The sequence below is a fragment of the Eleutherodactylus coqui genome, chromosome 6 (genome assembly GCF_035609145.1).
Source record: "Eleutherodactylus coqui strain aEleCoq1 chromosome 6, aEleCoq1.hap1, whole genome shotgun sequence".
Lineage (NCBI taxonomy): Eukaryota > Metazoa > Chordata > Amphibia > Anura > Eleutherodactylidae > Eleutherodactylus > Eleutherodactylus coqui.
The window spans coordinates 186292371-186318985 of NC_089842.1; the positions used below are offsets into that span (position 1 = coordinate 186292371).

The 26615-nt window shown below is 43.5% G+C and overlaps 1 protein-coding gene across 5 annotated transcripts in view; it reads left to right on the forward strand.

The window, feature by feature from the left end:
* TTC6 (tetratricopeptide repeat domain 6) overlaps positions 1-26615 on the forward strand; it is a 252004-nt gene that overhangs the window by 70373 nt on the left and 155016 nt on the right. For all 5 annotated transcript variants that reach the window (XR_010793217.1, XM_066608455.1, XM_066608456.1 and 2 more), the window contains exons 9-14: positions 6724-6828; positions 7105-7179; positions 9758-10131; positions 17141-17615; positions 19452-19581; positions 22869-23044. Coding sequence is in view for 4 of the 5 variants with exons in the window: in XM_066608455.1 (XP_066464552.1) it covers positions 6724-6828; positions 7105-7179; positions 9758-10131; positions 17141-17615; positions 19452-19581; positions 22869-23044 (1335 nt within the window). In the remaining variant the exon portion in view is untranslated. The remainder of the gene's footprint in view (positions 1-6723; positions 6829-7104; positions 7180-9757; positions 10132-17140; positions 17616-19451; positions 19582-22868; positions 23045-26615) is intronic.

Below are 26615 nucleotides of genomic sequence, written 5' to 3' on the forward strand. Positions count from 1 at the left end.
CCATACCACACATTACCTCCTTGGATGAATGGGTTAGCTCATAGATCAGGTGTGACATCATGGAGTACAGCGTGCAGGGGAGGCACAGGCTTTTACCTTTCTGCCAGACCCCTGTAGCATTCTGTTCGCTTTTCCACTCCTCCTTTTTCTTCTTTTGAGGCCTGTTCCTGTAATTCAAGCAACAGAGAAATATCTACACCTGTTTCAGGTGCAAGCAGGTTACCAGCCGTTACCTCATTCAAGGGAAGTCAGGCTGCTGCGGTGCCTGCTCTGTGGTTCCTTCCAGCCTCAGTAGTGGTGTCTTTGGCATAAGCCTGGACTCTGATGAGAAGTCACCTGTGCGGAAAGAGCTAAAACCTTGTAGAGCAAAAACACTGCTTCTGCGTTCTGGATTGGCTTACTCGAGGACCCCATGGAACTTCCACTGTGCCACAAAGGATGTGAATCGTGTACGATTCCCAATGTGTACCTTAAGTCGGTGCAGACATAAACAGTCTTACCTGCAGCCAGCTTACATATTTCAGTGAGCGCCATCACCTTTATTTCCTGAGTAACTGAGTGTCTCAGGAGGAAATGAGTGGTTTTTGTATAATTACCCCTTTCTGTCGGTTACCACTGCATAGCCTGTTTTGCTTGTCCATTTCGCCGATATTTGGAACCATCTATGGGTAAAACTCAAGATTTACATTAACCATGGCAGTTACAACATTATTGTTAGGACCCCTAGTTTCTCTTTTCATTAATCTTCCGACAATCATACACTCATGTGCTTGCTATTTAATGTCATGGTCTGTGCCTGCTGCTCCTCCTCTCAACCTTCTAAATTCAGTAAAAGACATGAAACGGCATTTGGAACTATACCCACTTGATTGCGATATGTGAGGGTGCTAGCAGGGCAGTCTCATACGTAGCTAGTCTGGAAGCTGAAAGATGCTTAGTTTGCACTCTATGCAGTATTTTATGACCCCTTGAGGAAGCATGATATTAAGGGGCCCCACACCATCTCTGGTACCTGCACAAAAACGTACTGCAAACCGGAGAGGAAATATTATTACAATCTGCAACTATAACAACTGCACAAATGATGGTTAACTACTGGTTTACTAAGGGACTAGTATCCCTGATGCCATGTGGGATATACTCAATTTCTTGCATCAAAAATCTACTTATTTTTCCTTCAAATGTAAGGCTCTTCACGTAAAATACTGTTGTTAATTGAAATTTGACTAAAGTACTTATCAGATGTCTCAAGTACACAATTATCTCATTTTAGTATCTTAATTCAATGATATTCAAAATAAATACAACTCAATATTTTTAAATCTCCACATACTCCAAGAACATATATATATATATATATATATATATATATATATATATATACTGTGGTAATCCTGGACTATTATCTCACACAACAACTCTCAGGAATAAAATTAGATGCCCCTCCTTTTGTCACCTACATTTGTTCAAGTGGGAGACTTAACATGGAGTCTAAGAGTGACCTTCCCTCTATACATTACCACAATATACATATCTATACCAACATCCACTTAAATGGAGACACACTTCTCTCCTAGGATGGTCTATGTTGAGGGTGGAGCAAGACCTCTTCCTATTGTTCTTCCCTCCCATCTGCTTACATCACCTAGCGCCACCCCCTGTGGCCTGACTCAGCGTTTGGTCATTCTTGCCTCATTTAGTTTCTAGCCACCGGACAGTATACACACCATATAACACAATCTAACTCTCATACAGGCCCTTCATTTGTACACACAAATTCACACACACTGGGATTTTCATTCACTCATACACAGACTGATAAGTATCTCATGTGAAGTAGAAACTGGGATTGTATTTACTGTACATAGAACTTCCCATATTGAACAAAGTATATATATATATATATATATATGAATAACTCTTATGTACCGCGGTATTTACATATTTTGTTCAGAATAGGCTATCCAATGACAAACACAATACAACTTATGCCCATTTCCACCCACATACTTATATTCACCACTTCAGATAGCAACTATTATCACTGTTCATTGTTAAACCTTCTACCTTTTTTTAACTCATTGACTTGCTTTTTTTTTCTTTGTGTGTCCAGTTGTTTTTTTACAAACATCATCTCATTGAATTTGCTTGCGAGTCTTTGATTTTTCCCACACCTCATGACGCAGGTTTGGCTTACCTCACTAATAAGCACTTACAGTTTCGACCCTGCTCTTTTATGTCATAATTGAAAAAATCCTATTATTATTGAGATTCTCTCATCCCACAACTCGTAGCACAAACTTTTACTTTTGGCACTAGTCCTCTAAAAATTTGTTGGGCCCACTACAATTGGATAGGTATCTCGGCCGGCTCACTCTTCCATCAGACAGGCCTCTCTGCTGTCTGGTACCAATTACTCCAAGCCAAAATCCTTTGAGTTGATGTCTACTAGCATGGCAAATGAAAGCATTCCATGTGCACCCCTCCCCCCACATAACAAAGGGAGACCTCATCAGCCACATGTTGCTCACCGCATGGACACACTACTCTGTTTTTAACCAGCAACTTTTATCACTAATATAACCTTCAGCTAAAATTGCTTACATCATTTTTCCTTTTTACTTTCTTTTAACAAGTTCTCCTACACATTCTTTGTTCCCTATTAACCTGCACAGTCTGTTCACACCATTCACTACTACAGAGACAATATAAACCCGCCATAGCTCACACCTTCTTACACTCAGGACATTACTTCACAGACAACATAAAAACCACACAGTATATCTACTTCATAGTTCTTTTGATACAGACTTATCATATTTCAACTCACCCAGCCTGGGGCGGATCATAGCAGAGAGGGAGAGATGGTACAGGTACAAGAATAACTTATTACCTTGTTTGAGCTCATTATCTGTCCGTCTCTGCTTCGAAGTCCCCTTGTGTCCGGATAATGATGAAATATCTTCATATCTCTGTATCTTCATTATCTCAGCGGTGCCTCCAAATTTGTTAGCGCAAAATCCGCTATTTCAGATATACTGTGTGTTTCAAATTTAGATAATATGTACAGGCCTGGAGAGCCTTTCAAAGACCACACATCTACATCATGTGCCCCAAAAGAGTCTCTAGCTTTATTAAGCGCGGGTAAAACTTAAATAAGTTTCAACACAGGAAGTCAGGCAATTTAGGACACAGTTACATTATTTAGCATGCTGATTGGTCGTTCTCAGAGGGAGGTATTTGTGAGGTTTCTTGTGATGTCATCCATCTGGGAGGAACTTCGGTGAGCACGCTCAGTTCATTCTTGAATTTGGTCTCATGAGAAGAACATCCTGTTTCTCCTCTCTGCTTAACCAAGACAAAGCATTCCTAGATAGGTTTTTGCCAGTTAGAACCGGTTTGACCAGTTTTATGGACAATCCTTAAATTCTTGTGGAGGTGGGGGGACGATGTTCCCTTCCCCCAGTGGTTCAGACTGGAAACACAAGATAGCATCTTCACAGTTTACAAAAATACATAAAATATATATAGGATATCTCCCACATTCTTCACTGTGATTTTATTCAAGGACTGATAATCCACACAAGGCCTCAATGTCCCATCCTTCTTCTCAACAAAGAAGAGACCTGCCTCGGCAGGGGACCTGGATGGCCGGATATGTCGTTTGTCCAGAGACTCTGAGATATAGGACTTAAGGGCTTCGCGCTCACGCCCTGACAATTTGAAAATGGCTCCCTTAGGGATGGGACTGTCAGGAATCAGATCAATACCACAGTCCCACTCCCTATGGGGAGGCAAAGTCTCAGACAGTTTTTCGGAGAATATGTCCTGAAAATCCGACAAATACTCCAGTACAAGCACAGTATCTGCTGAGCACATGATTATGACAGGATGACCCCCAATGAGTCAATTCCGGGGTGGACCAATCAAATTGGAGGTTGTGCAGTGCCAACCAGGGCATACCAAGCACCACATCAACAGACATCTTTTCCATAACCAGGAAAGACAGATTCTCAGAATGGAGAACACCCACAGTGAACTGCAGAATGGGAGTCCTCTGTTTAACAACACCCGCGGAGAGGGTGCTCGAATAAATACCGATGAAGCGTATGGGGGTGGGAAGGGGGGCTTTAGCATGGAAAATTTGGTCATCAGAGGTCTGACAAAATTTAAATTTATCAGATTGGCGGCAGCACCCGAATCAATATAGGCTTGACCGGACCGAATAAAATTCCGGAAGCCAACCTGACAGTACCTGTGATCCTAGGCGACCCTTCCTAGGATCTGTAGTTTTTCCGCCGAAACAGACTAATGTTGCCGTTGCCTCTGTGGACAGGTTGCTACCCGATGTCCGGCTTCCCCACAGTAGAGGCAAAGATGGTGAGTCATCTGGAACCATCGCCGTTCCCCGGGACTTAGCTGGTCCACTTCCATTGGATCGGCCCTAGGAGCTGGCATGGGAGAGATGGGAACGGATCTACAGGACTCGCTAGTTTTACAGGCCTGACGTTCCTTTTCTCTAGATCTCAGTCTCCTGTCAGCCTTTACTGCCAATTCCATTGCCTCTTTAAGTGTTGGGAAATAATAAGATCCTTAACAGCATCAGAAAGACCCAATAAAAACACATATTTGAGGGCACCATCGTTCCAGGAGGTTTCACTGGCATACTGTCTAAACTTAGAGCACACACTGCTGCCCCTGATGCAAAGCCATGAGGTGAGATACGGCTAATCCCGCCCGGTCCGGCTCATCAAAAATACCTCCTAGTTCCTGAAAAATGGTAACCTATAGAGCATGCCGTAATTTTGTAGTCTTGCAATGTCATTAGCTACAAAACATCTCTCGTGTGGAAGAACCCATAGGAAAGCATGGGGTCTACATAAATGCGATTTGTAGTACTGTCGCATTGCGACAAAATCACACGAGAAAATTGCTATTGTGGATGCGGCCATAGGCTTTTTTCACACGGGCTGCAAAATTTTGCTACAAAATCATGGCTACAAAACGCATGTATGTGAAGACCATGGTTTCCAATGTTTTCTTTCATATGAGAGCTCAGTGCTGCCTCTGATTGGCCACAGTGCTCAGCCAATCAGAGGCAGCACTTTCTGGAGGTGGAGATTTTTCAATCCTCGGCTTCCAGAACACAGAAGGTAACTGTCAAGCCTGGAGAGAAGAGCCGGACGGCTCTTCTAGATGAGTTAATCTTCTTCTTTTTTTTTTTTTTTTTACAGCTTGCCATGATTTTCAGGAAAGGGCTTATATTTCAAGCCCTTCCCCGAAAATCATTTCCGCGGTGGTAACCTTCATTCCATTGCTTTCAATGGGGCTGCAGCAGCGCCAACCCCATTGAAAGCAATGGGATAGCATCGTGGACCTCGCCACAGCTGTGAGGGGGCATTTCTTCATCCCATTGATCCTCGTGGGGACGAATGAATCCCCTGCCATAGCTGTCACAGCTGTGTCAGGGGAGCGCAATATACTCCCTATGTTTTCAATGGGACTGGTGCTGCTGCCGCCAGCCCCATTGAAAACAATGGGCAATATCGCAGATTCTTCTTTGCGATGGGAGGTTACAGTGAAAACATCGCTAATGAGAATGAAACCATTGAAAATCATTGGTTTCATTATCCTGCGTTTTTTCACTCGCTCTCACATCGCAAGGATATCGTATTGCTAGTGGGTGTGAGCCCTTGAAGTGAGTCATGTTATCAAGATGTAGTCCCTGATCTTTCCCTTTGCTCAAAGAGAAGCTGAACTTTACACAAAAACATTTTTCTTTCTTGAATCTTAGCTCACAAAAAAATAAAATAGATTTTTATTTGGGTCTTTTTTCCACAAGTTCAATTTGCCATTTAACCATATTGCACCTTGATACCCCTTCCCTTTATAATACCCTGCCAGGTTTACTGAGACATCCTGATATTTCAATATTTTACTGGTTATTAAATTCATGGCATATTCCCTATTTGCTATTTATTCTTTGTTTTGTTATTTTTTTACAATACAGATAGTCCCCGACTTGCGAATTTCGCTAGATACGAACTATCTGTCCTGCACAGTATGATGTAATGCTATGGCATTACATCATACTGTGCAGGGACCGGGCAGGCTTCTATCAAGCCTGATAGAAGCCTGTCCGGTCACATCGCGGTTGCTAGGCAGCCGGGGGCCTTCTGAAAGGCCCTAGGGCTGTCTATGCAGAGCGCCTAGCAAGCCGTGCGCTTGATGGGCACTCTGCATAGACAGCCCTGGGGCCTTTCAGGAGGTCCCCGGCTGCCTAGCAACCACACAGCGTCCCGCGATCTCATCATGGGACGCTGTACGGGCCCCCTGAATGTCGGGTGCAGGCTGTTTCTTACAGCGGGCACCCGGCGGCAGCAGTTCCGACGAGCCGCGCCGCTCGTCAGAACTGTTAACACTTTAAATACCGCTGTCAGAGCGGTATTTAAAGTGTTAACAGTTCCGACAAGCGGCGCGGCTCGTCGGAACTGCTGCCGCCGGGTGTCCGCTGTAAGAACAGCCGGCACCCGACGTTGTATGGAGCGGGATCCACCCGCGATCCCGCTCCATACTACTACTTGTTCGACTTGCGAACAAAACGGACTTGCGAACGGGCTCCCGGAACGGAACCCGTTCGCAAGTCGGGGAGTATCTGTACTGCTTAATTTTATTTTGACATTCCTGCAAAAATATGTCAGAACATATTTTACCGTCTTTTAGAGCTCGTTGGGTGAACAAGATGAAATGGAAGAATTTGCATCAATGCAGGCAGACAGTGAGTCATCAGATGAGGAGAACGTAGACCCAGAAGACCTGGCGATGTTGGTAAATGCTGAATGTTTGTGATGTGGGCATACTGTATATGTTTAAATGTAGATGCCCACGATAATTTGTCTAATATGACTGTCTGGAAAATAAGTAATACATTTATGGATGAGAGTAACTTCAGAAGTACAATTTATTGCATGTTAGCTATAGGGAAATAGTCATGTGTCCACTTATGGAATGTAATATATATATTTATTAGTGTAATATCCATTTATAGGACCCAATCCTCTATTTTCATAGGTATATTTTTTTTATACTGCTTTGTGTTCATAGGACAGAATTTTATCTCGCAGACACAAATCATTGCCAGATATTAATTTGTCAACTTCATCTGCTGGATCATTGATGGTAAGTGAATATATTAATATCCAATGGCTTATTTGAAGTAAAAAAAATATGGCAGACACAAGAAGGAGCAGTGCTACAGTACTGTGCAAAAGTTTTAGACAGGTGTGAAATAATGCTGCAAAGTAAGAATGCTTTCAAAAATAGAAGGGTTAATAGTTTTGTTTTTTGTCAATTAACAAGACACAAAGTGAATGAACAAAAGAGTAATCTAAATCGTATCAATATTCGGTGTGACCACTCTTTGCCTTCACAACATAATCAATTCTTCAAGGTACACATGCACACCGTTTTTGACAGTACAGGGCAGTGTCTTCAAACATCTAAGTACAGATCTACTGTGGACATGGCTTGCTCAAATCCTTCTGTCTCTTCATGTAATCCCAGACAGACTGGATGATGCTATCAGTTCATATTGTGCAGATTAGGTTTGTCAGCAGTCACCCCTCCCCTACCTTGGTTTGAGTTGAGTGTCTGCTTATTAGTCTGCACATGAACACTTTTGCTATCTTGCTTGCCCCATGCTATTAGGATACATGGCGATTGAGCCTTCCCTGTAGTATATAGCTTGTATCTGGCTTTTTTTTCTGTAAATTGACTGGATGATAATGAGATCACTTATCATCACTTCCAGGGCTCCTTGTTCTTCTTTACACTAGAGATAGTTCTTAATGACATTGGTTGTATGTTTGCGATTGTTGTGCTGCTGCAGAATAAATTTGGAGCCAATCAGGTGCTTTCTATTTTTGAGGAAAAAAAAACTTCCTTTGCAGCATTTTATTCTCCACCTGTCAAAAATCTCCTGTACTTCAGTGTTCAGCACTATAATAATTGTGTACATGGACGACGGGATATACTTGCTATAGATCCAGTTCAGCAGCGCAACTAATGTGTTACTGTCCTAAAATATTTTTATACATCAGTTGCTGATAATTGGCACCACAATGACAAATGTATCATACATTAATACATTATAGTTGTCCCGTGACCTGTATTGTAGGAACTGTATAAACTAAATGAGAGCATCTTGCTACAATCTGTATTGTCATCTTCTATAAGTGTTATTGTTAGATACAGAAAGTTGTTACAAACCTATAAAAAAGTTGTTACAAACGCTAAAAAAAAAAGACAAATCGGCGATCGTTTAGCGATCATCGTCCGCTTTTCAGGCACTGCTAGCTGATTGTTAAATTCAGTCTTAGGGCGCCCACCCACTGGCGATTTTTTTTCCTTTGCGTTTTGCGTTTTTTCTCAAGAGCAATTAGTTTTGAATGTACTCCTGTCCACTGGCGTTTTTTTTTTCAGTCCGTTGCAATTTTTAACATAGGAACTGTCAGTTGCATATGTGTCCTTATTTTTCTCTTAATGCACCCATGAATGTCAATGTAAATTAACGGAAAAAGCTGCGAAAAAGCTGCGAAAATGCCGCCAAAAACGCGCCGAAAACGCTGCGTTTTTCACGCACGAAAATCACAAACACCAGTGGGTGGGCGCCCTTACCTAAAAATTGTCCTTCAGCCTTATCAGAAGTTCTCCACAGGGGAGTGCTGATAGCATTGTTTCCCTGTGGAGAACAAAGGATCTGAGCACAGATAATAGCCTTGGACTATTAACTGCATTCAGCTAAGGCTTCATTTGCATACATAATTGCTACTTAAGTAGCTGAGTAGCTACTTAAAAGTTTATGCAAAATGATCTCTCACTCAGGGTGCATTCAGACGAACGTATATCGGCTCAGTTTTCACGCCGAGCCGATATACGTTGTCCTCGTGTGCAGGGGGGGAGGATGGAAGAGCCAGGAGCAGGAACTGAGCTCCCGCCCCCTCTCTGCCTCCTCTCCACCCCCTCTCCGCCCCTCTGCAGTATTTGCAATGGGGAGAGGCGGACCAGGGGCGGGGCTAAGTTTTGAGAATTAGCCCCGCCCCCAGCCCGCCTCTCCCCATTGCAAATAGTGCAGAGGGGCAGAGAGGAGGCAGAGAGGGGGTGGGAGCTCAGTTCCTGCTCTTGGCTCTTCCATCCTGCCCCCCCTGCACACGAGGACAATGTATATCGGCTCGGCGTGAAAAACGAGCCGATATACGTTCGTCTGAATGCACCCTCAAACTGTCCTCTGTTGGTGTAAATGGGCCTTAAAAGATGGACTATAATTGAAACAAGAACTCGTTTGGACCTATTCATCCCCATTTTAGCACAAATCTCTGGAACGTGCTATTTCATCTGACATTTACGAAGGAGCCCTTGGACGGTAGACACAGAGCGGCCTAAGCGCATGACCGCTTTGGCCAATCACTAGCCTCAACTGTGCTAATGCTGAGGCTAGGGACTAGCAGCAGCTGCTTAGGTGGCCTTGTGACAGAGCTTCCTAAAAGTCAGTAGAGACTAGGGAGGATTAGAGCGCTTGGAGTGACAAAATAGGTGAGTATAATCTAGGTTATTATTCTACAAGAGTGACTGTGTTTATGCTAAAAGTTTCTGTTTCAGTTGAGAATATATCTTTATTAGGGTAAATTTTGATGGGATTTTTCTAAATTGAAGTAGCTTGGTACAGTCACACTTTCTATGTTTTGTTTTCTCTACCTAGAAATCGACATCTACTCCAGATCTATTAGTACATAGGGAAGGTATGTTTCATCTTTCGGCTGACTTTCTGACAAGTATGAAAGAGCTTGAAATGTGGAAACAGTCCACAAAACCTCCATCAGTTAGTCTTTGTGTCAATGATGTAGAAAAAGCACAAACTGCAGAAGCACTGCCAGATGGGACACTAAAGCCTTGTTTGCTTGGACAGAAAGGCAATGAATTAATTTCATCTGCCCCTGAAGTTGTCACAACCCGCATCTTGAAACGTGTTGTACCTGTTAAGAAGAAGTCAAAGAAAAAGAAAAGACGTCTAGATCCATCAAAGTTGCAGGAAGTTTTACAAACGCTGAACCAACCTCCCTGCTTCATACAAAGGTTAGGGAATTTAATTTTTTTTGTTCATGGGATTGTTTACTTGTTTATTTTAACAAATTTTGAGCGATAATCATTACTTGTAAATGGGCCATTAGTTCACAGATCTAATAGGTGTGAAGTTTCTATGTAATGGGGCAGAAAAATGGGTATTAAATTGAGCCCTTGTGTCAATGACTGGAAAGCTCTTATCAGTTTTAATTTCCCATTTCTCGCCCCCCTTCCTCAGAAACTACAGTCTAGTATGAATTTGCACAGACATACAATAGTGAAGAAACTTTATACACCCGTGGGGAACCATTTCTTCTGAACTTGAATACAGTATGATGGATTTAAAAGTCTTAATAGTGAAATAACAACGGAGAGAAAAGTTTGGAAATTCAAACTGATAAGAACTTTCTAGTCACTGACATAAGGACTAAATTTTAACCCCTTAACGACCAGCCCATAGTGTTTTTACGTCCTCCCGAAGTGGGCTCTATTCTCTGAGGACGTAAAAACATGCTTCCTGCAGAGAATAGTGCCCCTCGGGCTGTGGACGTGACAGCTCCATGTTGTCGGTGTCCGCAGGTAGCTGACAGCATGGAGCTGTCATCCCGGGCTGTTCGGAGCCCCCCCCGGCATTGCGATCGGCGCTATGCAATGTATAGCGCCGATCGCAAAAAAGTAAACAAAACTGCAAAAAAAGTGACATATTCAGCTGCTCTGATGGATCGGATCCATCGGAGCAGCTGAAACTACTTACCGAGGTCCACCGCACGGCTCCCCGCTGTCCCGATGCTCCGGGCCCCGCAGCCGTCCTTCTGCGCATGCGCGCCAGGCGGCATTACGTCAGCCGCATGCGCAGAAGGCCCGGCGGCGCGGGAAATTTAAAATCTCCTGGCTCCCGGCTCCTGTAGGTAGCCGGGAGGCAGGAGATGTCAGCGGGGACTGCGGTGAGCGGTCCCCGGTACCGCGATCGCCATTATCCAATGGATAATGGCGATCGCGAAAAAGTTAAAAAAAGTTTAAAAAAAGTAAATGTTTCAGCTGCCATCATGGATCGGATCCATGAGGGCAGCTGAAAATACTCACCTCCATCCTCCACGATGTCTCCGGTGATCTGGAGCCGCCACGGGCTTCTGCGCATGCGCGCCGAGGGGGAAATGGCGGCGCATGCGCAGAAGCGCCGAAGCGGCGCGAAATTTTAAAATCCCCTGTCTCCTGGCTACCTTCAGTAGCCGGGAGACAGGAGATGTCACCGGGGACCGCGGAGTGCGGTTCCCGAGCACGCGATCGCCGGTATCCAACGGATACCGGCGATCAAAAAAAAGTTGAAAAAAGTTGTAGTTTCATCTCCCCTCATGGATCCGATCCATGGGGGGAGATGAAAATGCTCCCCCAAGGTCCCCAAAAGCCCCCCCAAAGCACAGGGCATTACCCTCTACTGCGCATGCGCAGTAGAGCCTAAGGCAAAAATTGCCTTAGGCATAGTTACTTGCAGGGACCAAAGTAATTGGTCCCTGCTGACATGGGTGGCTGTGATAAACCTATCACAGCCACCCATGTCTTTTGTTTAATAAATATGGCACACAGTTAGTCCTGGTATCTCTCCCCTGTCACTGAGAGTGATTTGTGACAGGAGAGAGATAGCTGAGAAAAATCGTGTGCCATATAGAGAGTTAAAAAAAGAAAAAAAAAACCCGTTATTACCCGCCTTCACCTTCCCTTATACCCCAATTACCCTATTTTATCCCTGTCCACTTTTTTGGGGGCTATTTTTTTTTTTTTACCCCCATTAAATTTTTTTTTAATAAAATGGAGCGTAGGCGCTACACCACCGAGCAAGCGTACGCGCTGCTCATCGCTTCAAGCTCCGGTAGCGATGCTACCAGCGAGTCGGAGGAGGTTTTTTTTGAGAGTGACAACTCTGCCTCCAGCGCTATGGAGGTAGAGGAAGTCGTTGGGGCAGCGGGGCCAAGTTATGCGGCGCCCACCACTGTGTGGAGTGCCGCAAGTTTGTTTGCGCCCCGCATCCCAGAATTTTTAGCGGCTCCAGGCGTTAATCTGGACGTCGCAAATTTCACCCCGTATCATTTTTTTAATTTATTCATTACTGACGATGTGCTGCAGTTAATTGTCCAGCAGACAAATATATACGCTGGACAATACATGACCGCGCACCCCACGTCGGTTTATTCCGTGATGTGGACCGCCGTAGATGTCCCTGAGCTAAAAAAATTTTTGGGACTTATTTTACTAATGGGACTCGTAAAAAAGTCATCAATACGGTCCTATTGGTCCACGAGCGCCATTCACGCGACGCCCGTATTTGCGTCGATAATGCCCCGACGCAGATACGAAAACATTCTGCGTTTTCTTCATTTTGCGAATAATACGCAAATCCCCCCAAGAAGTGACCCAGCATACGATAGACTGGGCAAATTAAGGCCCCTTATATCGCTATTAAGGGACGCCTTTAAAAACATTTATACCCCCCAAAAAAATCTGGCGGTGGATGAATCTCTGATGAGTTTCAAAGGGCGTTTATCTTTCCGCCAGTTTATTCCCTCAAAGCGTGCAAGATACGGCGTCAAGCTGTACAAAATCTGTGAGAGCGCCACAGGTTATACTTGCGACTTTTTTATTTACGAGGGCAGGGATCGCCAATTAAACCCCCCCAACTGCCCTGAAGACATTGGCATCAACGGGAAAATTGTGTGGGAGCTCGTGGGCCCTTTTTTAAATAAGGGGTACCACATATATACTGACAACTATTATACGAGCGTCCCCCTTTTTAAAGCGTTACACGCCGCAGGTACAGGGGCCTGCGGAACTATCCGTAAAAATAGGGTAGGATTCCCACAGCCCCTTGTTTCCAGGCGTGTCGACAAAGGCGCGTCTTACGCACTGGCCTATGACCCCTTGCTGGCAGTTAAATGGCGTGACAGAAAGGACGTCTTTATGCTGTCCACTGTGCACGCAGACACCTCCGTTACAGTTAGGGAGAGGGGGGCTGCAGCGGAGAAAATTAAACCGGTCTGCGTCACAGATTATAATAAATTCATGGGGGGCGTCGATCTGTCAGACCAGGCGCTACAGCCCTACCTTGTAAAACGTAAAACGCGAGCGTGGTACAAGAAGGTAGCCATCTACCTTATACAGATGGCTACATATAACGCTCACGTGATTTATAAATCGTCTGGGGGCACGCTGAGCTTCCTCCAATTTCAGGAGGAGCTCGTAGAAAATCTTTTATTTGGGACCACCGCACCACAAGACGCATTGCAATCGGAGGAGGTGCGGAGGCTAACGGAGCGTCATTTTATGAATCCCATCCCCGAGACTGCGAGCAAAAAATACCCCCAAAAAAAGTGTCGCGTCTGCACTAAGCAAGGGAGGAGGAGAGATACGCGTTTTTATTGTCCCACGTGCCCATCCCACCCAGGCCTTTGTAATTACCCCTGCTTTGAAATTTACCATACAGTTTTACATTATTAATTTTATTTCACATATAAAAACGCCAAAAGGGTGTGTGGGTGGGGTGGGGGTCTTTTTAGGGAATCAGTTTTACTTTTATTATTAGTCCGTCTCCCCAGTTTTTCCTGCTTGAAACAAAAAAAACGGTCCTAAAAGTGTCAAATTTGGTGAAAAAAATGAAATCACATTTATATTTCACTCACATTATAATTATTTTAAAAAATAAAAATGTAGCGTCAGAATGCCCAGTACACCCCTAGATAAATTAACTAAGGGGTCTTGATGTCAAAATTGGGTCACTAGTGAGGGGCATTTTATTATTTTGGCAGTTTACTATCTCTACTAGTGTGCAATGGGCCCTGTAAATTATTCAGTTGCGCCCTAAAATCAAACGGGTGCTCCATACACTATAGGCCTAGCCATGCGCCCTCTAAGAAAATTGGGGCTACAATGGGTATGTTTCTGAGCAAAGGACAAACAGGGGTACCCATTTTGGGGTGCAGGTCTTTATTCATATATGTGCTGTACAAAAAAAATTCGCTTTTAAAATGACAGAATTACCAAAAAAATGAAAATCGTAATTTTTTTCTTCTGCTTGGCTTAGATTCATACAAAAACCATGAAGTCAAAAAAGACATTGTACCCCTAGATAAATTCGTTAAGGGGTCTAGTTTTCAAAATGGGGTCACTTGTGGGCGTTCTCCATCGTTTTGGTCACTCAAGGGCTCTACAAGTGTACAATAGGGCCTAAATCTCATTCAAGCAAATTTTCTGTTCGAAAAGTCACCGGTTGCTCTTTTCATTTTGGGCCCCATTGTGCATTCAGACATAAGATTAGGGCCACAATGGGTATATTTCTGAAAACAGGACAAACAGGGGTATGCATTTTGGGGTGCAAGTCTTTATTCATATATGTGCTGTACAAAGAAAACGCTTTTAAAATGACAGAATTACCCAAAAAATGAAAATCGTAATTGTTTTCCTTATGCTTGGCTTACATTCATTCAAAAACCGTGAAGTCAAAAAAGACATTGTACCCCTAGATAAATTCTTTAAGGGGTCTACTTTTCAAAATGGGGTCACTTGTGGGGGTTCTCTATCGGTTTGGTCACTCAAGGGCTCTACAAGTGTACAATAGGGCCTAAGTCTCCTTCAAGCAAAATTTCTGTTCCAAAAGTCACCGGTTGCTCTTTTCATTTTTGGCCCCATTGTGCATTCAGACATAAGATCAGGGCCACAATGGGTATATTTCTGAAAACAGGACAAACAGGGGTATCCATTTTGGGGTGCAAGTCTTTATTCATATATGTGCTGTACAAAAAAAAAAATCGCTTTTAAAATGACAGAATTACCAAAAAAATGAAAATTGAAATTTTTTCCTTCTGCTTGGCTTAGATTTATTCAAAAACCGTGAAGTCAAGAAAGACATCGTACCCCTAGATAAATTCGTTAAGGGGTCTAGTTTTCAAAATGGGGTCACTTGTGGGGGTTTTCCATCGTTTTGGTCACTCAATGGCTCTACAAGCATACAATAGGGCCTAAATCTCCTCCAAGCAAAATTTCTGTTCCAAAAGTCACTGGTTGCTCCTTTCATTTTGGGCCCCATTGTGCATACAGACGTAAGATTAGGGCCACAATGGGTATATTTCTGAAAACAGGACAAACAGGGGTATCCATTTTGGGGTGCAAGTCTTCATTCATATATGTGCTGTACAAAAAAAAACTGCTTTTAAAATGACAAAATTACCAAAAAAATGAAAATCGGAATTTTTTCCTTCTGCTTGGCTTAGATTCATTCAAAAACCGTGAAGTCAAAAAAGACATTGTACCCCTAGATAAATTCGTTAAGGGGTCTAGTTTTCAAAATAGTGTCATTTGTGGGGGTTCTCCATCGTTTTGGTCACTCAAATGCTCTACGAGTGGGCAATGGGGACTAAATCTACTTCAAGCAAAATTTCTTTTCGAAAAGTCACCAATTGCTCCTTTCATTTTGGGCCCCATTGTGCATACAGACGTAATACTAGGACCACAATGGGTATGTTTCTGAGCACGGGACAAACAGGGGTATCCATTCTGGGGTGCAAATCCTAATTTTCATGTGTACTATAGAAAAAAGTCCTGTCTTTAAAATGACATATTTGCAAAAATATGAAATTTTAGTTTTTCTCTTCTAAATTGCATTGACTCCTGAAAAAAAACTGTGGGGTTAAAATACTCATGGCACCCCTCAGTGAATACGTTAAGGGGTGTAGTTTTTAAAATGGGGTCACTTGTGGGGGTATCTATCATTTTGACTCCTATGAACCTTTCCAATCTTGGCTTGGTGTAGGAAAACAAAGTGTTCCTCAAAATGCTGAAAAGTAATGTTAAATTTGTACGTCTCCTAAATGGTTAAAAAAAAACAAAAGTTTTTCCAATGTGCACCCAAAATAAAGTAAACTGATGGAAATATATATCTTAGCAAAAATTTCTATATTATGTTTGCACATTTTTGAGATATTGCAGTTGGAAATGTGAAAAAATGACGATTTTTTCAAAATTTTCCCTATTTTGGCGCTTTTAATAAATAAACACAAATTCTATTGGTCAATTTTTTCCGCCTAAATGAAGTACAACATGTGGCGAAAAAACAATGTCAGAATCGCTTGGCTATGCAAAACCTTTCTGGTGTTTTTCCATGTTAAAGTGACACATGTCAGATTTGCAAAATTTGGCCTGGTCATTAAGGCGCAAACAGGCTTGGTCACTAAGGGGTTAATGCCTGGATTTATGACTAGAGATGAGCGAGTATACTCGCTAAGGCACATTACTCGAGCGAGTAGTGCCTTAGCCGAGTATCTCACCGCTCGTCTCTATGGATTCGGAGGCCGGTGCGGGTGACAGGTGAGTTGCGGGGGGAGAGAGGGAGATCTCCCCTCCGTGCCGCCCACCGCCGGTCCCCGAATCTTTGGAGACAAGCGGGGAGATACTCGGCTAAGGCACTACTCGCTCGAGTAATGTGCCTTAGTGAGTATACTCGCTTATCTCTATTTATGACCCATTACATGGACACTTTACACATATCAGATCTATGACCTCATAAGTCATCGCCTTTTTCCCACTTCACCTTCTAAACAAACCTTGGTTTTACTGCTCTGGCTTATTTTGATGTATTACCCCATATAGGGTCTGGATGTAATATCATCATTTAATAGGAGATCAGTGGGGTCTGATGCTCGGAATCCCTGCTAGTGTGGCCAGTGTGCATGTGCACTGAGCTGTTTTCTGCAGGAAACCGAAATCTCCATTCCTAATGCAGTGGTCAATTGCCATTCAGACTTGTGCCTATACATGATAATATTGTCATTTTAAATTATTGTTCTTTTTTCTCAATTTTTCATTTGCTAATGACTGATGAAAGGGCGTCTGAGCTCCTAAAACTTGCAAGTATAGTTTTTCTGATTAGCCGATAGCAATTTGTCTTTTTATAGAAGAATATGTAACAGCACATTAGTTTCTAGTATAATAGGAATTTGAACCTATTATTAAATATATCATTTTCATTCATTTATAGATCTGTTTCCCTTGTTAGAACACCTGTCCGACCAAACCCATCTCGGCGTCCTCGGAGCATGAGTCTTCCATGCCAGCTTGATTTTTCTTGCTTCTTGAAGACACATGGTGGCCTTCAGACTGGTCATGATGTTCGTGAGTGGGTGAGAGATATCTGGAATAATTGGTTTGATGAGGTTTTTCCACCAAGTCGGGCATCGGTTGAGGATGAGCATAAGTACTTTGACATGACTGGTGTCATTCATACTGAGCAAGTTACAAAGGAGCAAGTATCATGGGCCATAGGACTGGATTCAATACCTCCTCTTCTAATGGAAGACCCAACGGCATCAGCGCAAGATGTCATGAAAGATATTATCGATTTGACCAAACTAATAGAACAACAGAAGACACCTTCCATGTTTCACTACTGTAGAAGAGGCGCACTCAATAGAAAGCTTGGGAATTTAGCACTGGCACTTCAAGATCTAGACTTGGTAAGACTATATAGAAGAGGTCCAAACTAAAAGTGAAGAAGAAACATATTAAATATGACAATGGGATAAATCACAAATTTGAAAAAATATATTTCACTGTAAATTTGACATTGGTAATATACCAGTACTATCCACATTGACACTGTTCATGGTTAGGAAATCTCTGCAATAATCTCAGTTTTTATTGCAAATGGCCATAACTCAGAAACTTTATGGTGAACCACACAGCAAAGAGTTGTGCCTCTGACACGTGGCTCCTGAGTCACTGGTTGGGAAGCACTGCTGTAGAGTATATAAAAAGCTCTGAGATGTCTTTGGGCTTTGCGTCCACTGTGCACTAGATGAATTTTCTGTTTACAAGCAGGCTGAAATTGGTTTACCAGGCCATCCTAAGCTGGATCCAGGCATCTACATAACTAATGGCTCTAAAGGTCCAGCAGAAGACAACTCCACTTTGAGCTGACTCTGTAGCCAATTACTTGCAACTACGGTCTATTTCTTATGGAAAATGAGCCATCAGAGTCAGTTCCCAAGGAACCCTAGTCCAACAGATTCTGCTAAGAGTCCTTGGTATTGGTTGTGTTTGAATTAATGAATAGAGATGAGCGAGCGTACTCGAAAAAGCACTACTCGCTCGAGTAATTTGCTTTATCCGAGTATGGCTGTGCTCGTCCCTGTAGATTCGGGTGCCACTGCGGCTGACAGGTGAGTCGCAGCGGGGAGCAGGGGAGAGCGGGCGGGAGAGAGGGAGAGAAAGATCTCCCCTCCGTTCCTCCCCGCTCTCCCCTGCAGCTCCCCGCTCCGTGCCGGCACCAGAATCTTCAGGGACGAGCACAGCGATACTCGGATAAAGCAAATTACTCGAGCGAGTAGTGCTTTTCCGAGTACGCTCACTCATCCCTATTAATGAACCATACATTATAACCATTGATAGTATCATGAAAGAATACACTTTATAGTTTGTATATAGTGGGGGCCATTGTGATTTGCAGTACAATGTAGTAATACACAAATATATACCCCAAAGACGTAATACCAGCGTAAGTATAGAAAATACATTAGAATTAATTTTTTTAATGAAAGCCATAAAACGTAATAGTAATCTGTATTACGGAATTACATAATTTCTTATATTATTTGATAGTGAAAAGTTCAGATTATAAATTATTCATAGGGTCAGCCTGGTGTTAAAGGGGCATTCCGGGCATCTACTATTGATGACCTATCCTCAGGACAGGTCATCAGTAGTTGAGCGGTAGGGGTTCACTGCTCAGGATCCCTGCGGATCAGCTGATCCAATGATTTCAATGAGTGCGAAGCCTTTCTATTACACTACCGATTCTGACCACCAATTCAGATGTCTGGTACCTCTGCACGGGCAGTGGGCCGGAGAATCAATGGGGATCTCGAGCAGTAGACCCCTGCCGATCAACTACTGATGACCTATCCTAAGAATAGCCTTTAAGGGTTGTTTTCTTTTTACTCAATGGTTTTAATTTTATTAGAGAGCATATACTCTCAGGAGATCATCCATTTCTCCCCTACTCACAAACTTTGGATCAGACCAGCTGAGGGCTGTAAGGCTATTAGCTGTAGCAGGAACCCTGCCCCCACTGCATTTTCTTTAGTAACATACTAGCCATTCCAAACCCCACCTGCTCAGTCATCTTTGTGCTAAAATGGTAGGAGGAAGTTATCACCTCTGTTCTCTGCAAGATTTCTACAAGACTTTTAGTTTTAGGATCATACAGAAAATCTTTTTTTTCTTTAGTTTTGCTCTTCCTTTAAATGGTACTTGCATTGTCTGTTATATTCATTTCTGGCTCTTCCCTGCAGGTTATAGGACTTGAACCACAACTTCTAGATGCATATTGGCACAGACATTTAATTTATCTTCTGCAAGGCAAGACAAGCGAAGCTTTGGATGACCTGAACTTTATTATTAAATATAATAAAGCTCATGGAGGTAAGAAATAGGAGACTTGCTATAAATCCTAACCCCACAGGTCAGCATTTAATACTGAGCGGTTCAGATAAGACCAGAAAGCACATGGCTGTGCAAGAGTCTATTGAACATTGTCTGTTTCTAAAGCCCCATTTACACGCAAAGGTAATCGCTCAAAATGCGCTCAAAACACAGTTTGAGTGATGATTTTGCATAGCTACTAATGGGCACTAATGCCTATAAGTAGCTTGTTAGCTTCTTTTGCATTTAAATGAAGCTCCCTCTGTATGCAGATAACAGCATTGTTCTCCTGTTAAGACAGCAGCTGATTCTCCTGCGGAGAATCACATCGTTCGGTCCCTGCTATCAGCTGGCCGGCTGAAAGGTTTTTATGCTGAACTAAAAATCATCATTCAACCAAAAAGCTAACGATGGTAGCATTTACATGCAACGATTATGGCTCAAAAGACATAGTTTGAACGAATTTTGAGCGATAATCGTTGTGTGCAAATGGGCCTTAAGCTCTGGGTTTGTGCTCTAATGTGATATAGAATAGTGTATTTGCTCATATTCTTTAAGTGCTAAGTTCTTAAGTGAAAAATCAGGTTATAGGTTATTTTAATATAGATTCTCCACTAATGGAGACCTGAGGGCAGATCTGCAGTGATAGCTGCTAGGACAGTGCTGTTTACAATCACATTGGCTGTGGACATTCGTGCAACTTGTCTGCCCTGTGCTTTAATCCCTTAAGGCCCGTTTAGATGGGACAAGTGTCGGACAAACAATCCCGACACTCATCCCGGCACATACTAGATCCCGTGCACATGCATGGGAGCTAGTATCGCTGGCTCACAGCGGGTAGGTTGCAGGAGATTTCTCTCCTCGCGCTCCCCCGCCCCTCTCCATTGAGTTTACATAGCGGCCGTTCAGTACTGGGATAGGGCTTCTTCTGTCACCCTGCAGTGTATTTGCAAGGTATCAATGGATTCCCATGGCAGCAGGAAGCCTAACAAAAGCCTCCATGCCTGCCATGTAATTCAACCTATTAGACCCCTAATAGAGTCTAATAGGCTGCTGTCATAGGCTTAGTAAAATGCGCTACATTAGTAATCCAGTGTACTATCCTAACGATTGAAAGATCGCATAGTCAAGTCTTCTTGTGGGACTAAAAAGTAGCGTCAAAAAAGTTCAACAAAATTTTATTTCAAAGAAAAAGAATCCAGTTAAAAAAGTCAAACTTTTCCTCACAAAATCCCTTTTTAAATGGATAAAATACCAAAAGAAATTTTGAAAAAGCAACACATAATAGGTATTACTGCATTCATAACGACCCAGAGAATGAAAATATTTTGTTAACTGTCGTGCATGGTAAATGCTGTAAAATAAAGTAATTAAAAATCATTTTAAAAAGTAATGCCAGAATTGCTATTTTTCTTTGTTCGCATCCCTAAAAGCGCAATAAAAAGCAATCCAAAAGTCACATGTACCGCAAAATAGGATCAATACAAACTACCACTCTTCCCACAAAAACCAAGACTTCACATAGCTTCCATTGCCGTCAAAATGAAAATGTTATGGTTTTTAGAATGTGGCACTGCAGGTTCAATTGTATTTCTTGTGCAAAAGTAGTAAAAAAATATAAAAAATCTATATAAACTTCGTATCGCAGTAATCGTGCTTATTTAGAGAAAATGATCATGTTATTTTTACTGAATGGAGAATGCTGTTAAAACAAAACCCAAAAACAATGGCCAAATTTGTGTTTGTTTTTTCCCCCCAACTTCCCGCTCTAAAAATACTTTTATAAAAGTTATATAACACATTATATGTGCCCATTAGTGGAGCCAGTAGGAAAATACAACTCATCCCAAAAAATACAAGTCCTCTATGAGTTATGGCTTTTGCAAAGCGACAATTAAAATTGCTTGGTCCGTAATGCAAAAACTAGGCTTGTCACATGGAAGGATTACGATGGTAAAATTGCCCAATGGTCCAGTTTTCTGGATCCCTGCAGAACTGGCTGGCTCAATTAGTAGTGAGGTCCGTTCTATACTTCTCCAAGGGTACTTTAACATGGGCCTACTTCCAGGAGAGAGAGTTCTTTGGTGGATGGATGCTGAGTGCACTACGGATCTCTTCCGCCCACCCGCCTGCCTTCCTTCACTACAAACGGGCGTTCATATCGGATATTTTTTTATTAAACTTTTTGCATAGAAACAAACCTTACAACGTAACTCTCCCGCCCCCCCAACAACAAGCAAGAATAACGAGAGCACTCCGGTATATACTGCAGGCAGACCAGGGGGAGAATATCCCACAAAAAGACATACGACCCACAACATATTACATAGTCCGAAGATATACATACCGTACAACCAAACCTCTCATGATGCCCTGGACATCAACACATTTCCCATAACCTGACTAAAAGCCAGAGATTCAGAAACCAGCCTAGGGGCATCTAGCCATAGTGCGTACAGCATCTCAAAGCACAAGGGAGATTTCCTCTTAAGGTACGTGTTCTTTTCCAGTTGGAGAACATGATTTACAGTGTTGATATGTTCTCTGTGAGAAGAAGCAGCACTGGATAGATAATATAATGCCACAACTGAAACCCCCATAACGACTGAAATGCCAGGCATTTAGGGTTATGCCAAATGGGGGAATATTTAGTACACCCTACAATTTTCTGCAAGTATTTGAACTTCTCCCATATTCCAGGGTCTGGAACTTCCTCACTTCTCAGGCCAACAAAAGGGAACCAGACCCAACTACCTGATGCAAAGTCATCTCTATATATCCAGGGGTCTGTCAGATTCCCCACCCAATGAAGTGTTGATATTGGGAAGCCAAAAATATAGCCAGGGGTTTTGGAGCACCAGGCCATCTTTGTCCTTGGCCCTCTAACAACCCTAATCTGATTTATGGTTGTTCCTTCCTCCTCACAAAGTCCCGAAACAAAAAGTTAATATGATAGAATCTGTCCAGTGGAATGCAGAGTAGGAAATTATGCAGAACATGTAATAATTAGGGCAACAAGGAGGCAGAAACATCAATACCCAAATGTTTAAATTGAGATGCGCATTTTATTAACCTACTGCTAGTTGCTTACCTTTAGGTGAGCTAAAAACCAAGCGACACCGACAAGTGAGCAATTTCTCGCTCAGGGCCCTGTCGGTGGCAGCAATTTATTGGGCGATAATCACCCCGTGTAAAGGTGCCTTAAAGCAATATGTAAGATTTGATGTATGTGGATGGCATTATATAAGTCACTAATTCAGTTAGCTTTTATGTTCTATATAATACAGATGCCTACTTGTCCAAAGCTGAGATCTACAAGGAGAAGAAAGACTATACTATGTCCATTGTGAATTACACACAAGCTCTTAAATGTAGACCTAATGATCATGATACTTATTACCGGCGTGCACAAATGTATGAGGCTCAGGATGAACTCCTAATCGCTATGGATGACTATGCACAGGTATTACTAGCTTTGTGGTCGCTAGAAGCCAGGTTCTGCCTCTTGTCATTGAATGAAAATATTACCTATATGGGAAGTTCGGTGATTGGAACCATTGTTTTTAGGGTGACTTTCCTCCACCTAAAAGGGGACGAAGCTTTAGACTCTTCAGGGTCTAGTAATGTCGATAGAACACTTTTTGGCCCCTGACTTTAACACATTGGAAGAACATCCATTTGTTCCATAGCCATACATGTAATAATATTTGCTGCCTATCTTAGGATTTTTTTTATTTCTCTATTTGTAGCATATAGGCCAAAGTTTCACGTGACTCGCTGCTGCTCACCTGCTCCTATGGTTGTGGTCGGCCACCGCCTCCTGTCAAATGCTGCACACTGGAACTCGGCTCCTGCTCATTCACAATCGTCTGCCAATAGGGCCACGTGTGTTTCTGTCCCCTTTCTTAAACAGCCAGTGTGCATTTCTTAATCCAGTACTCCACCAATCATCAGCCATTCCCTACTATGTTGGGTATCCTACCCTCATAGAGGATGACTAAGCAATTTGGTCTCATACTGCCGATTGTGCCAAAGCCTCTGTTAGGGCTACTTCACATGGATGTATTTGTGTGCACAATGCACAGTGAATAAAACCAATTGATTTTAACAGGCTTGTTCACATATGCGGATTTTGCGTGCAAATTTTTGGGCGTGCAGAAAAATATAGAACATGCACTATCTTTCTGCGCATTTACGCTCCAAAGGTCCCCATAGAGGTCAATTGGGGAGTGCACGTGCAATATGCAAGGAGATATGTGAAACACTGTGTAATTCCACAGGAAAAAGAACACATCTGGAACTAATTAGCCATTTCAATTGGTGTGCTTGTTTGCCGCACTCATTTGAATATGTCATGCAGGCAGAAAAAGTACAATGAAATACACACACAAAAAAGCCTTGTTCGTAATGCAAAAAAGTTCCGCTAAGGCATGTGCAATTGCGCTTATGCTTGTGTGTAGCTGGCCCTAGTGTATATTCTCATTCTAACCCTCACCTGTAAGGCTTGAGGGACAGTTAGGAGGGAAAGCCTCATGGGATATGGGAGCTTTATGTACATGATGGATGGATGATATGTCACCCTCTATGGAGGAGGTTTTCTGGTTAACCAAGATATGTTACAAAGGTCATTGCTGGGTCAGATGAGATGGAAGAGAGTGAGTTCTGCCCAGTGATGGACTGGTTGGCCGCAGCAAATGATTGGCTGAAGAGAAATGGTGGGAAATGCCTGTCGTTGTCAGGCAGAATCTGGTGGCCTGACAGTGGCTGGTGATTGGTCCAGAGGAACAAGCTGAGAGGAGCAGCAGTGAGATATGGAGGTGCAGAGATGTGGGCCATCAGCATCTGGAAAGGAAGCAGCAAGCAGCATCCAGGTGACATTTCCCTGTTCCTGTCAGCTCCCCTCACAATTCCTGTCACAGCTTCAGATCCTCTGTGAAGATGGTGGACCTTCTGCAGCGGCTGATTGTCAGCGAGGATGAAGCGGACGGTGAGGAATAGTTTCACAGATGTCTGAAATCCCCTGCGCTTCAGCTTAGGACTTGTCAGAAGTGCAGCCCAGGAGGAGCAGAACAGGCAGAGGACATCGTGTGAACACTTGTATCTGAGGAGGACTTGTCGGTAGAGAACCACCAGTGAAGCAAATGCAGAGGCTGCCTTTACCTTCATTTGATCGGAGGTGACTGAAACTTGACAGCAGGAACAGTGCCCAGCAGATGATAACACCAAGTCCTGCGCTGCTGCACGTGCAGGGCACGGGTGAAGCTCTACAAGATGGCGACGGCACCTCTGCCAAGTCCCGTGCTGCTGCATTTGCAGGGTGCAAGTGAAGCTCTACAAGTGGTGAGACCCCCGTTAACCAGGTGGTACCCCTGGTTACTGGCACCTGTGTATAGAAGGATTTAGCTTGTGTACCAGTTGGGAGCGATTTCGCACGGCGGATTTTGTGTTCGGTTTTTTGGCGGGCCGGAGCCAGGAGTGGGTTTGTTATAGGGAAGACATGCAAATCTTTCCATTATGCTTTCTCTCTGCTCCTGGCTTTGGCTCCTCCTAAGGTAGACTGCTCAGTTTTAAATGTGTTAGTGTTAACCCTTACTAGGCTGTAAAGAAAGGGCTGGTCAGGGTGATGATGGGGAATGTATGTCTGCTAAACAATTGTTTTATTAATGGTATCATCTCTGGGCTGAGGTGACTGAGCACTGAGGTGACTGAGCGCTGCCCTGAGGTGAATAAACGCGACACTGAGGTGACTGACCACTGTTGTATGCAGACTGTCAGCTGTGAGGTAACCACTATATGCAGACTGTCAGCTGTGAGGTAACCACTGTATGCAGACTGTCAGCTGTGAGGTAACCACTGTATGCAGACTGTCAGCTGTGAGGTAACAACTGTATGCAGGCAGTCAGCTGTGAGGTAACCACTGTATGCAGGCAGTCAGCTGTGAGGTAACCACTGTATGCCGGCAGTCAGCTGTGAGGTAACCACTGTATGCCGGCAGTCAGCTGTGAGGTAACCGCTGTATGCCGGCAGTCAGCTGTGAGGTAACCGCTGTATGCCGGCAGTCAGCTGTGAGGTAACCACTGTATGCAGGCAGTGACCTGTGAGGTAACCACTGTATGCAGACTGTCAGCTGGGAGGTAACCATTGTATGCAGACTGTCAGCTGTGAGGTAACCACTGTATGCAGACTGTCAGCTGTGAGGTAACCACTGTATGCAGGCAGTCAGCTGTGAGGTAACTACTGTATGCAGACTGTCAGCTGTGAGGTAACCACTGTATGTAGACTGTCAGCTCTGAGGTAACCGCTGTATGCAGACTATCAGCTCTGAGGTAACCGCTGTATGCAGACTGTCAGCTGTGAGGTAACCATTGTATGCAGACTGTCAGCTCTGAGGTAACGCTGTATGCAGGCAGTCAGCTGTGAGGTAACCACTGTATGCAGGCAGTCAGCTGTGAGGTAACCACTGTATGCAGGCAGTCAGCTGTGAGGTAACCACTGTATGCAGGCAGTCAGCTGTGAGGAAAGCACTGTATGCAGGCAGTCAGCTGTGAGGTAACCACTGTATGCAGGCAGTCAGCTGTGAGGTAACCTCTGTATGTAGGCAGTCAGCTGTGAGGTAAGCTCTGTATGCAGGCAGTCAGCTGTGAGGTAACTACTGTATGCAGGCAGTCAGCTGTGAGGTAACCACTGTATGCAGACTGTCAGCTGTGAGGTAACCACTGTATGCAGACTGTCAGCTGTGAGGTAACCACTGTATGCAGACTGTCAGCTGTGAGGTAACCACTGTATGCAGGCAGTCAGCTGTGAGGTAACCACTGTATGCAGACTGTCAGCTGTGAGGTAACCACTGTATGCAGACTGTCAGCTGTGAGGTAACCACTGTATGCAGGCAGTCAGCTGTGAGGTAACCACTGTATGTAGACTGTCAGCTCTGAGGTAACCGCTGTATGCAGACTATCAGCTCTGAGGTAACCGCTGTATGCAGACTGTCAGCTGTGAGGTAACCATTGTATGCAGACTGTCAGCTCTGAGGTAAC